The following is an 11,883-nucleotide window of genomic DNA, read 5'->3' as shown; positions in this document are numbered from 1 at the left end:
TCTTGTCCATATTCTGAATTCCTTTGGCATATTTATACATTGTCCATCCAGACAATGTCACACATGAAACCAGACAAAAATAATATCAACTTTATGGAGGCACTTTGACATCTTTGTCCCTCTCTCTGACTGAGAGACTATCGCTATGCCTGCTCTCCATGGAGCACTGTATACTTTTGCTGGTTGATTGTTAGGGAAACATTTTACCTCCATGCTGTGTCACATTCAAAACTAGCTCATCCTTGTTAGGAAGAGAGAGGTTGTCACTTTCATTTTCTGTATGTCTGTTTTCCATATATTTCCTCTTACATTCCCCTTTTCTTGTCTTTCTCTTACTGGAGATACATGGTCTTTCTAATTTCTTTTGATTTTTCCACTTCCTCAGTGACCACAGGGAAAGAGAGAGAGAAAGAGAGAGAGAGAGAGAGAGAGAGAGAGAGAGAGAGAGAGAGAGAGAGAGAGAGAGAGGAGAGAGAGAGAGAGAGAATGAATGAGAATGAATATGAGAATGGCAGAGTGTCCATAGTTCTGCTTATTTACCTGTTACGAAGGACTCCCCACCTGGGTAGTTGGAAAAGTACCTGTGAGTTCTTAAGTTCCCCTTGCCTGTGAACACTTTTATTTTTATCAGATTGTAGTAACTGTCACTACAATCTTATCTTGGGGCATAGGTTTGAAAAAAGTTGCACAATTATGTGTACAAAGCTTCAGGTCAATAGGTAGGAGTAATAAGATCTAGTGGGTTTTTTTATTGTTTTATTATTCATATGTGCATACAAGGCTTGGGTCATTTCAGATCTAGTGTTTCTTGAACAGCACCATGGTTACAGTTAATAATAATGGATAGTTCGAAATAGCAATGAGGGAGAATTGTAGATGGTTTCACCCCGCCAAAATGCTAAAATATTGGAGGAGATGGTTATGCTGATTAGTCTGATTTGATTTCCACAATATATATGAGTCCAAAGATCACATTTGGAATTATTTATCAATTAAAAATACAGTTTTTAAGAAAAGAATAATCGAGTTAGAGAGTGTTATAATTCCACAGGCTGTGCTAACTTGATGCTTGTCAGGAATTGTTTGATATTTCTCTTTCTCTCCCCATATATTACTAGGGACTCTTGAGAGTAGAAACGTTAATTTTCAGCTATCTAAGGTACTGGAGATCATAGTGTAAAAATATTCATGGTGGCTCTCTGATGTGGGCAAACTTTCTTCTAAAAACCTGGAGACTCAAATCAGCTACCAATAAGCAGACCTACTGCCCATGAACACCATGCAGAGAACTGGAGGGTAGCTAAAATTCTGCTGTTGGCTTCCAGTAAATGGAGAAAGCATGTTTGCCCTGTGGAGTGGGGAAAGGGGTCGTGGCACCTTTCATTATTCTTTTATTCTGCCTCTATAGTTTTAGAAGTTTTTCTCCTTTTCATCTTCACTCTTTAATTTTTCATTTCCCTCTTTCTCTTTTTTTCCCTTTCCTGCCTTCTTCCTCCCACATTATAATTGCAATAGGATTCCACGTCCTTCCCATATCATATATATATATTTTTTGGTAGCACTGGGATTTGAACTCAGAGCTTTGTGCTTGCTAGGCAGGCAGTCTACTGTTTAAGCAATACCTCCATCCTTTCCCATAGCTTTGACAATATTCTAGGTCTTCTGGTCCCCTATTGTTCTTTCTGCAAACCAAATTGGACCAGGCTTCATGGGTTCTCCACTTGACCTTCTTTCTCTAGGACCTCTCTTTCTCCATTTCTCTCATAGCTGCTTCCTTTCTATCATTCTGATTCCACTTGAAGTACTTCTATAAAATGTTTTTCTGACTAACTAGCCATCTCCATCTCCAGCACATGACACTCTATCACTTTTCTTGTCATGTGCTTCCTTTTTTTCATAGACTCTTATATATTATTCCATAATATTTTCCTTTATTAATAGGTAACATTTTGATGACAGATTTCCATGTGTTGTTTTTAACCACTGAATCCTCAAAGACTAGAACAGTGCCTTGGATTTAATAAATATTTTAGACCATTTGTATATATATCAGTCACTGAAATGTGAATTTATTGTGATTCATTGACAATAAATAGTAACTCCCTGGACAAAGGAACCTGAGTAAAGGGATTTCAGACGTTTTATTGTAATTGTTTTCTCCCAGATGCATCAAGAGCAGGGTTTGACCCTATGTTATGTGAGGCACAGGGAAGATTACAAAATTCAGGAATATGTTGCCAAATTATGTTGTGATAACTACATTGCCCTTTTTAACTAAAATTATCATATTAATCATTCCTTTTTGGTTAGGTTTGGGGAAGGCCCTTTAGAATGTAAATGAGAGTGATTAAAATGGTAACCTACATGTGTAGATTATAAAAACTCATGTTGACCTGAATAATGGCTTTCAAACTTGTGTTAAGGTGTGGAATGTTTTTCATAACAAAAGGTCATCCAGAAGTGCTGTATACATATATGTAAGAGTAGCTAAACTCTGACTAAAGGGGTCATAGTGAACTCGTACCCTGTCTATCAGGTACCTTTTCTGAATTCTGTCCCTTAAGAAGGTTTCCAAAGGATTACCCATTGCCCCTAATCTACACCAAGGATGGTTCAGGATCATAAATCATAGTGAACCCTTCATTAGGGAAAGTGAGGCCCAGGAAGCTGACCTGACTTTTCTAGTGTCTTATAATTACTGAGAAAAAAACTAAAGCATAACTCCTTGAATTATAGTGCACTGGGCCTTCACCTCTATTTCTGGGTGACAAATGCTATGGAATGAGATTGGAGCCTCTCTGCAGTCCCTACATGGAATGGAGAGTTGGAGTTTTTCATCATTCTGTGCCCTTGCACACAAATCTGCTCCTCCATGACTCTGGGAAAACCACCTCATGCCACTTGTCTCTTCTTTTGAAGATCATCTTGAGTCTGTCTTTAGTGATAGAAAAAGTAAATAAGACTGCTTTCTCCAAATATTTATTTTACAATTACTTTTATTGCTCTGAATTGGCCTTTCATCAGAAAGAAGAATTTTAACTCAAGTGGTCTTAACTTCCCATTGCTGAAGAGCAGCATGACTCTGATCAAGAAGGGTAGAAACTTTCCGGAGCTCTTTGGAACTTCATTTTTAAGGAGATACCTAGTTTATAAACCTTGTTTGACTGAATCCATGAATATTAGCTAGAGTGCAGATGATCTTCTCAGGCTAACTAGGAGTTAGATAAGGCACCTGTCATGTTTGCAGATAGTAAATAGATTTTTAAAATATTTTTTACATATTAACATGATTTATTACTGCTTTTTAAATTTTTTTATGCTTGACATTTTTATTAGCATATATATGTATATGTACATATCTATATTATACAGGGGGGATTGAGCCAATTCTGAATAGCCTTACATTATACATTGGTTAGTTGCTCCCATCATCCTCCCCCCAGCAACCCCCTCCTTGACCCACTTAAAGCAATTGCAAGAGGTTTTGTTGGTCTATTTCATATATGAATATAAAATCCGTCAACCATATTCTCTCACCTTCATCAGATCTTTTTATTTGAATGATTTTCAGAGATATATGTTACCTAGCAAATATAGTTTAAGAATACATTAATTTGATTTCCAACTACATGTTGAGGTGGGTGGACATCATTTGTGCCATATGCAATTGTTATATCCCAGGCATCAATGATGCCCACTTGGAGATCCTGGAAAATGTCCTTAATGATGAGATATTGAATGTAACCATGAAAGTCACTGAATCTTTCTGCATCAATTAACATCTCCCTGATATTTTCTGTCTTGATGATAACCATAGTGTCTGGGCTTCTCAGAAGAAGATGTTGAACAGCTTTGTAGACACTGAGGCCCTTAGGATAAAAACATCAATGGGAAAGATTCTGAAATGCTGGCCCAGAGAAATAACAATGACAGTATTCTTCTCCCCTCCAGTTCTGACAATTACTCTGGCCATGTTCATCACTTTGATGGAATAGCGCAATGATCCAATCAAGGGGTAGCCAGGTTTTGCCACTGGATGTTGATATGCCTGTCCAAGTCCATAACAAGCTGGTGTTATAATTTTCCAGATTCATGCAGATTAACTGACTTAGTGCTGATAACAAATGAAAGGAGAAAAGAATTACAAAGATTTGCCAATCATAAGAGAAGAGATTTTATGTTTAGAGTTAAGCCAATTATGTCTGATTTCTTACATGTTTGAGGGCATAGTTTTGAAACTTACTTACACAGTTAAAAGGTTTACACAAATATGAGAGATTATGTTTGCCCACTTGAGGAGCCAGGCAGATTGAAATGTGCTGGGGATGGTTAGACATTGAGATAAACTTCATTAGACAATGATGTGGTGAGTTTTGTAATTTTTTGTGGACTTCCTGTCTGTGGCCTGAACTAACTTGAGGATTCTGCTAACTGATGTTACTTACATTGAAAAACTCAATAAACAAATTTCCCCATCTACTCTGTAAATTCAGTTAAGTCTGAAATTATGTTCTATACTTTCTTTCATATATATGGAATAGCACTGAATACATCATCTATAAAACAGTACTCATTAGTGAAGTAATTTACAGTCTACACAACATTTATTTGGACCCAAACTGTCACTCTTTTCAATGACACTGATATTGTATCTAATTGTCATGTTGTAGAAAACCAAGAAAAGAAGTGAAACTGCCTATGTTTGTGAAAGAATTAGCACTCAAAGTTCCCCCAATTCTTGTGAAAATTGTCTACCTGATCTTGATGTTTCTACAAACAAGCATAGCATGAACAAAATAGGATGAAGTCATTTATTCTTATCAAGCTACTTAAACTCTTATCAGAATATGAAGGCCACCTGTATTATAGCTAGAATTTCTTAGGAAAACATATGGTCAATGATTATTAATGCTTTGTGCCATATTATCATCATAGCAGTAAAGGGCTGTGTTTGAAATTTCAAAAGTGATGTGATAGAAGTAGGAAAATGACTGTTTTCTTCATTTGTGTCAAAATAACTTTAGTTTTCTTTTCCAAAGCAAACTTGGGGCATAGAATTCAACTTTTAAGGAAATGTGCAAGAGATATCTTCATAGTAGGACTTACAACATGAATTGAAGAGGATAGGTAACTCTATAACCCAGTAGTTTGGATGACCTAAGAGGTCCGCATTGTACAATGTGGTGCTAAAAGTTATCACCAGACCCTTAGTTTTGTAGCTGAGGGAAATAAGGTCACAAGGTGTTCATTTATTAGAGGTCACAATTTAAAAGTATCCCTTATTGGGAATTCTTCTTGGAAAGTTCTTCCTTGGAACTTAGACCCTATCAGTTTGCCCTTTTTAAAATTGAGTATAAGCTTTCTTCCTAAATTGGAGATTACCAAAGTGGCCTTATATCAAGAAGGCCAGGATGATGCCTTAGTGTCTACATTTTCCTCAGTGATAAGAGCTAGGGCTCAGGGACGTAGAGGGGGCAGGTAGTGATGGTTTTCTAGGTGGGATTGCTAAGATCTATTAGTGGATTCTGAGTTATTTCTGGTGGATACTTGGTTTAATAAATAGAGCAACTAAACTAGTGTTCTGACACTAGCCCCAGCTGTGACATTAGCCAATGATAATAGCTGCAGTTTGTATCACATTTTGGGCAATTTCTATGTGCCAGTGTGCCTTGCAATGTGTTAAGTACTCTCTATCCATTACTTCATTTCATATTCAAAACATTCACCAGTACTATTATTATTCCTGACTGACAGATGAGGAAAATAAGGCAGAGAAAATAAATAACATGCCTTGGTAATAGTTTCTCTTTGGCACAGTCTAGGTCTGTTAATTGTACCCCAAGCTTTTAACTAGAGTGTCTACCTGATGCAAAATTATTACCTTGCTTTTGCATTTGCCATATAATCAGGTAACGATGGAGAGATGATAGCTTACACCAAAGAGAGCTTACTTCTCTTGTGACAGACAATATATGAAATGTTTCATAGATATTACTTCATTTTACCAGGTGGATATTCTTGATTATCCCAGTTGACACATAAGGCAAATGAGGGAGAAAATGGTTATGGAATTTTTCCAAGGTCACACTACCACAATATAAAGTCAGGTTTTGAACCCAGGACATCTGCATCTAGAATGCATACCCACAATCATTGTGTAACTATTGAAGGGGGACTGTTTAATCTCTTAGATCTTCTTTGTCTCTATCAATATTTTTTAAACACATTTTTATTAGTGTATCTTACTGCACAGGGAGTTTCATTGTAACATTTCCATATATGCTTATCTTGGTTAGGTTCATCCTCACCAGTCATTCTTCCTCATCCTGCTCTCCATCAATAATTTTCTAACCCTGCTTCATAAATATTGATGTAAGAATAGAAAGTAATGTACATTTTTCTATACTCTTTCCCTTCTAGTAGATAAATGTATTTTTTAAAGAGAAGTTAATAGTGTCTTGAGAAAACTTTTGGTGTGTTGTGATTAAGAAATATGGTAAAGAAGTGGCATTTCCCACAGTCCTTTCTCCCCCTGAAATGAGAGATGTGAATAATGGCTTCTACTCAGACATACTTTTGATACTGGCTGTGAAGTATTCCATCCACTGGTGGTTTGTGGAATCTCCCAGCAGATATATGTAAGTTTTCCTGCGAGGCAGGCTTTCATTTCCACTGAAGCCAAACTGCGGAAGATGGAATTCCATGTGTTTTTTCCACGCATGGGCACTGGGGATTGTGGATGGGATTCCAGGCTTGCATTTCTCTTTCATTGGAACTATTTATTTGTCAAAGAATAGCAAGATAGGATATTCTAAGACACCAAATTATCCATCAGTATTCATTAAGAGCCTTCTGTCCTTTCTGAAGTGTTCTCTTAACTAGCAGTGGTGGGTAGTAGAAAAGGCTTATTAATGTATCCTTACAATGAAACATCTATTGTTCAGTAAAATTTTTCCCTGATGTGATTTTTCTAAATGATACTCTTATATGTTCATTATAGGATCAGAAGTTTTCTTCAAGAAAAAGTGACTTTCTGTTACAATGTATTTATCAACCTTGCTATGAATGCAATGTTGTCAATTCTTGCATAGTGTGAAAGCTCATTCATCCTCTCATTTTATCCGTTTGCCCCTAAGTTTGTCATACACTCTCCCAGTGTCTTCAATGCCCCATCAAACTATACTTTCTCCAAATTAGAAGCAGAGCATTAACAAGTATTACCAATTAGCTTGGCTTGGAAAGTAACCAATCGGAATGGGTATGGTTGCAGACTTCAGGGAATGCTGGAGGTCCAAAAAGGCCCAGTTAGTCACCCTTGTCACTGGTTTATGAAGGGTCTGAGAGAACAGGATTTCAGTGCCAGGTTTAAGACAATTATTTTTCATAATCCAAGTGAGTAGTTTTTTAATTTTAACAAACGGTAGATGTGTGTACCCACATATCAGAGGTGAAAATACCATTTCTACAATCAGGTACATATTTTTACATCAGTGTGGACAAGTGTTTTAACAATTGTTAAGCTATTAATACTTAAGTTAGATATAAAAGCATTTCAGATGGGTTTTTAAAGCCATTTAGAGTTAAAGAAATTAGTCATTGTAAACGTAGGAATTCTACCTTGTAAAATGGTTGGAAACGTGATAAAGACCAAGAGGTGAGAATGGTAATGAATTGACTGTTAGAAGACAGAATGGAAACTTCTGCATGGTGATTCTTGGGCTACCAGTGATATGGGAGGTGGAGTGGAAAGGGTGGTCGTTGTTAGGTGAAAAACTAAATAAGATGGGAGGGAGTTTTAATGCTCAAAGATCATTGTGTAAGATGGCAGGTAATCTATTACCTGAGGAGTAGATTGGTGAAGAGATTAGAGCAGTTATAAAATACCCTAATTACTCCAACCATTCACTCAAAGAGGGACCTGGTACCATGGCCAGCCTTGGTTAAATAGATGAGCAAAAAGCCGATGGGACTGAGGCAGTGAACAAGTCCAGCAGAAAAACAAAGCCCTTTAAGTGGATTTAGTTGTAAAATCACCAAACCAACACAAGTATGGGAAGAGAGCCAACTTGGCTCTGTGGGTGGCAGGCTGCTGAGATGGCTGATGAGGATGAAGACCCCACCTTTGAGGAGGAAAATGAAGAAATTGGAGGAGGTGCAGAAGGTGGACACGGTAAAAGAAAGAGACTTTTTTCCAAAGAATGTATGGATTTGGGGTGACCAGAATCCTTACTCTGAGGCAGTGAATGTTCTTGAAGACCTTGTCATAGAATTCGTCATGGAAATGACTCACAAGGCAATGTCATTCGGAAGACAAGGTCGAGTGCAAGTGGAAGATACTGTCTTCTTGATTTGAAAAGACCCACGGAAGTTTGCTAAGGTTTAAGACTTACTTACCATGAATGAAGAATTGAAACGAACTAGAAAAGCATTTGACGAAGCAAATTATGGATCTGGACACCCTTTGTACTTTCTGAACATTTACTTCTTCTGTGGAAACCATATATGATAAATGTGTTTTCTATGGTGATGTCCCGCTATCTAGGCATGTAAATGAAAGATGGAGAAACACTAGGTTTTCAGCTTTATTTTCATGTCTTCAATTTTAGAGTAATATTTGAGCCGTTAACTGTCTGCCTTTATACAACCATACTTAACTCACTTTTTGGCTTTTAATGACTACATTCAAGTTAAAGTGTTGCAAACCATGTAGTTCCTTCTGACTTCTCACCTAGCTAAAGGATAAAGTAGTATTTACGTGTAGATAGATTTGTGCCATTATAAGCAATGCTGTAGCTTTTAATATGTGAGCTCTAAATGTCCTTTTGACTAACAGCTAAGATTTGCATTTCATGCATTCTAAGGTTTTTAGACAATAGTGGACTGAAAGATTCGTGAAGGTAGTGAACTGGTTTGTGTTTATTTAAGGAGATGGCATAGGAAACTACAAGTTTTCAAGAATGTTTATCTGTCTTAATTTGTTTTAATATTATCTTCTAAAGGTAACAAGAGGGTTTTTTGTTTGTCTGAAAAACTAAGTTTCATATTAGTGCTTCTGTGTTGAAAGACTTCATTTACTATTAGTTAAGTTTTAGAAGATCTCATTTTCCCACATCAGATTAGAGCATCTAAAAATGAATGCTTTCAGTAGCAGAAATGGCAGTGCTTAAAAAGCTGATGGCAGGGTGAGTAGCTAGGGTGGTGTTTATTAACATACTTGTAAGTACCAGTTCATTGTGGAAGTGTGTACTTGATGAAAACCAGATGTGGATGTAAGCAGGATTTTTGCATTTAGCTTATGCATTAAATTATTGTTGTACTTAGTTTAAAATAAGGATCAACATTGCATTTAAAGAGATCAATGAATATTACTCTTTCTGAAACTGAACTTTTTGTGGGACTTATAAACGTCACTTATAAATCAATACTTGGGAAAATTTTACGTTCTTAATTGATTTTATGTTCTTAATTGATATAAGGGATTATTATGTTATTAATTGACATAAGGAAAAAATACAAAAAATTAAACAGAAAAAAAAAAGTATGTACTGTTGCGTTTGGAAGCACTAAACACTTTGAATTTTACCATATTCTCAAAGCCCACATTTGACCTTAATCTGTGGGTGGTTACAAATCAAAAAAGACTCAAGAAGCTAGATTATAGAGTACTTCTGTTATTTCTTAGAGATAAACTGATTTCGGTATCTCCAGATTCATACCATCTAGTAAATTTCCATTTTTCTTTGTCTCTTACTGGCATAGGTCACAGGTACACAGGAGGTGTGCAAGTCAATTTATTGAGATGCAGGAAGAACATTTTAGAGGACATATGTATATTTCTCAATCTCTTTTAGTCTTTATTCTGCCTTTTTTTTTTAGTTCATTGATTATGAAGAAATATCCAAACAGTTTGGGAACTATTGTCAAGTAAGCAATGGCTCCCAAAATTCACAGATCTGTTCTCAAATGACTCTTCTTAAAGCATCCCAAATTTGTTATAACCACGGAGCTTTCCTTTAGAATGACACACAGGCTATAGCACTATATTGTCCAGTGTAGAATCCATGCTAAGATGAGAAACTTTCTTGTTCTTGGACTGCATGTGGGTGAGCGCAGCACAGGGAACATGTGGAGGTCTCACGCAGTAGAAAGCTTCTTGATCTTGACCATCAAGATACTGGCCCAGGTCAGCAGTTGAATTTAAAGCCAGGCCACAATCACTGTAGACCTGGGAGGCACCACTGGAAAACTGGCCTGTGAAGATCACCCTGTCATAGCCTTGGTTCCTTGCCCTCCAGAAAGCAGACACCCCTTCACTGGGGTGGATGAGTAGGACAGACAGTGAGACCTGGCCCTCCCAGAACAGAGTGAAGCTGACAAGTTGATGCTGTTGTTGAAGTCTGTTACCTTTCCTGAAGCTCCTGCATTCCGGGCTGGGGAGGACATCCTGGCCCTCAGAAAGTCCCCCAAGATTCCCTCCTGTGTTCAAGGTAGTCCCGTGCCTCCAGCAAGACATGCAGCTGGTCCCCACTGCAGTACATGTCTCGAGGGTTGAAGGTGGCTCTCTGTGTTTGTTTGGAGCTGCTGGTGGTGTTCATGTAGGTGAATGGTCTAAGTGGGAACTGCTTGTATAGTTCTGAAGGATTTCCATGACACTCAGCTCAGTTCCTGTTGGTGACTTAACCAGTGTCACTGCTGTTTTAGGTCATGAAGATTTCTCAATAGTTTTAGTTAAATATCTGTATTGCACAAAGTAAACAGGAAAAAGAAAATATCAGTGGGGGAGAAGACTGAATTTGTATTAAGTGGTTTAAAATAATTGGAAAGGAATTGGGAAAAGTTAAATTGATAAATACCCTATGCCATTTACAGAACAACCTCCATTGTGGAAGATATTTGCATATAAACAATGTAACTATTTCAGTATAGATATAAGTAAATATGAGTGAATTCCTACATAGTCTTAGAGTGGAAATAACTTTTATAATTATTAATACCCAATAGACATAAGGGAAACTGGGTTACTGAAAAATAACTTTGGCACAGAAAACGAACTCATAGGCAAAAGTAGCAGACAAGGGAAACTGGACCTAGGTGGTTGAGGAGTATATTCACCTGGTTTTAGTAACACGTCTTTAGTGACTTTGAAGTTGGAGGCCTTATCAGGGAGCACTTTGGGTTGTTTGGGACATAGGAGTTGGATTAGAATGCATTCAGGACGAATGGGAAAGGAAGTAGAAGTAGAGATAGTCAGTGTCCACAGGCCCTATGAAATGAAGTGTAGTACAGAAGGAGAAAACAGACTTGAAATGGGAGAAAAGGGGCAGGAGTGCTAACCAGTTCTGGCAATAAAGATCCCATGAGTACAGGCTTCAAATTAAAGTAGAGAGAAATGTTCCTATCTTTGTGGAATTTTGAGAAATTATAAAAATTATCCAGGCAACAACTAAAAAAGATGTCAACATCGGCAGTACTTTTTGAAGCATGGTATCTGAGGACATGATGGGAAAGATGACATAAGAGGAGGAATCAGATGAGAAGGGAGTCCCTCTATATACATTGATTTTTTTCCCCTGTAATTTGCCTCTGAGACTTTGTTCCTGCTGGTGAACTGCTTCCTTCTTCACTCTTCTTTACAAATGTACCATATGCCATCGTCTGCCTGTGGACTTGCTACTCCTTATCCAATTTTTAGTACTGTTGCTTCCACCTCTTGACCCTGACATGGGAGTCAGAAACACCTCCTGTGTTCTCTTCGTTTATTTTGCAGTTTGTCAGTCACAACAGTTATCAGAGTTGACCTTTGCACAATTTCAGTGTGAAGCAGAAACATTAATTCCTCACCATGTTCTTTGTTGGAAGAGTAGGGAAATCTGATGAGATGAA

At 37.4% G+C, this 11,883-nt stretch overlaps 1 protein-coding gene across 1 annotated transcript; it reads right to left on the bottom strand.

Moving 5' to 3' along the window:
• Positions 1-3,584: 3,584 nt before the first annotated feature.
• LOC109697444 (NXPE family member 4) lies at positions 3,585-11,498 on the bottom strand. Its single transcript, XM_074059628.1, is given in 13 exon segments — positions 3,585-3,868; positions 3,871-4,020; positions 4,023-4,114; positions 6,571-6,638; positions 6,641-6,712; positions 6,714-6,775; positions 8,044-8,120; positions 8,313-8,352; positions 10,066-10,383; positions 10,386-10,466; positions 10,469-10,633; positions 10,636-10,736; positions 11,365-11,498. Coding segments are annotated over 13 exon segments (1,644 nt in total).
• Between the last annotated feature and the right edge of the window lie 385 nt (positions 11,499-11,883).

This window comes from Castor canadensis, chromosome 2 (assembly GCF_047511655.1).
Source record: "Castor canadensis chromosome 2, mCasCan1.hap1v2, whole genome shotgun sequence".
NCBI classification, from domain to species: domain Eukaryota; kingdom Metazoa; phylum Chordata; class Mammalia; order Rodentia; family Castoridae; genus Castor; species Castor canadensis.
Note: the sequence above shows the minus strand (reverse complement) of the source record. Positions and strands in the feature narration are given on the sequence as shown.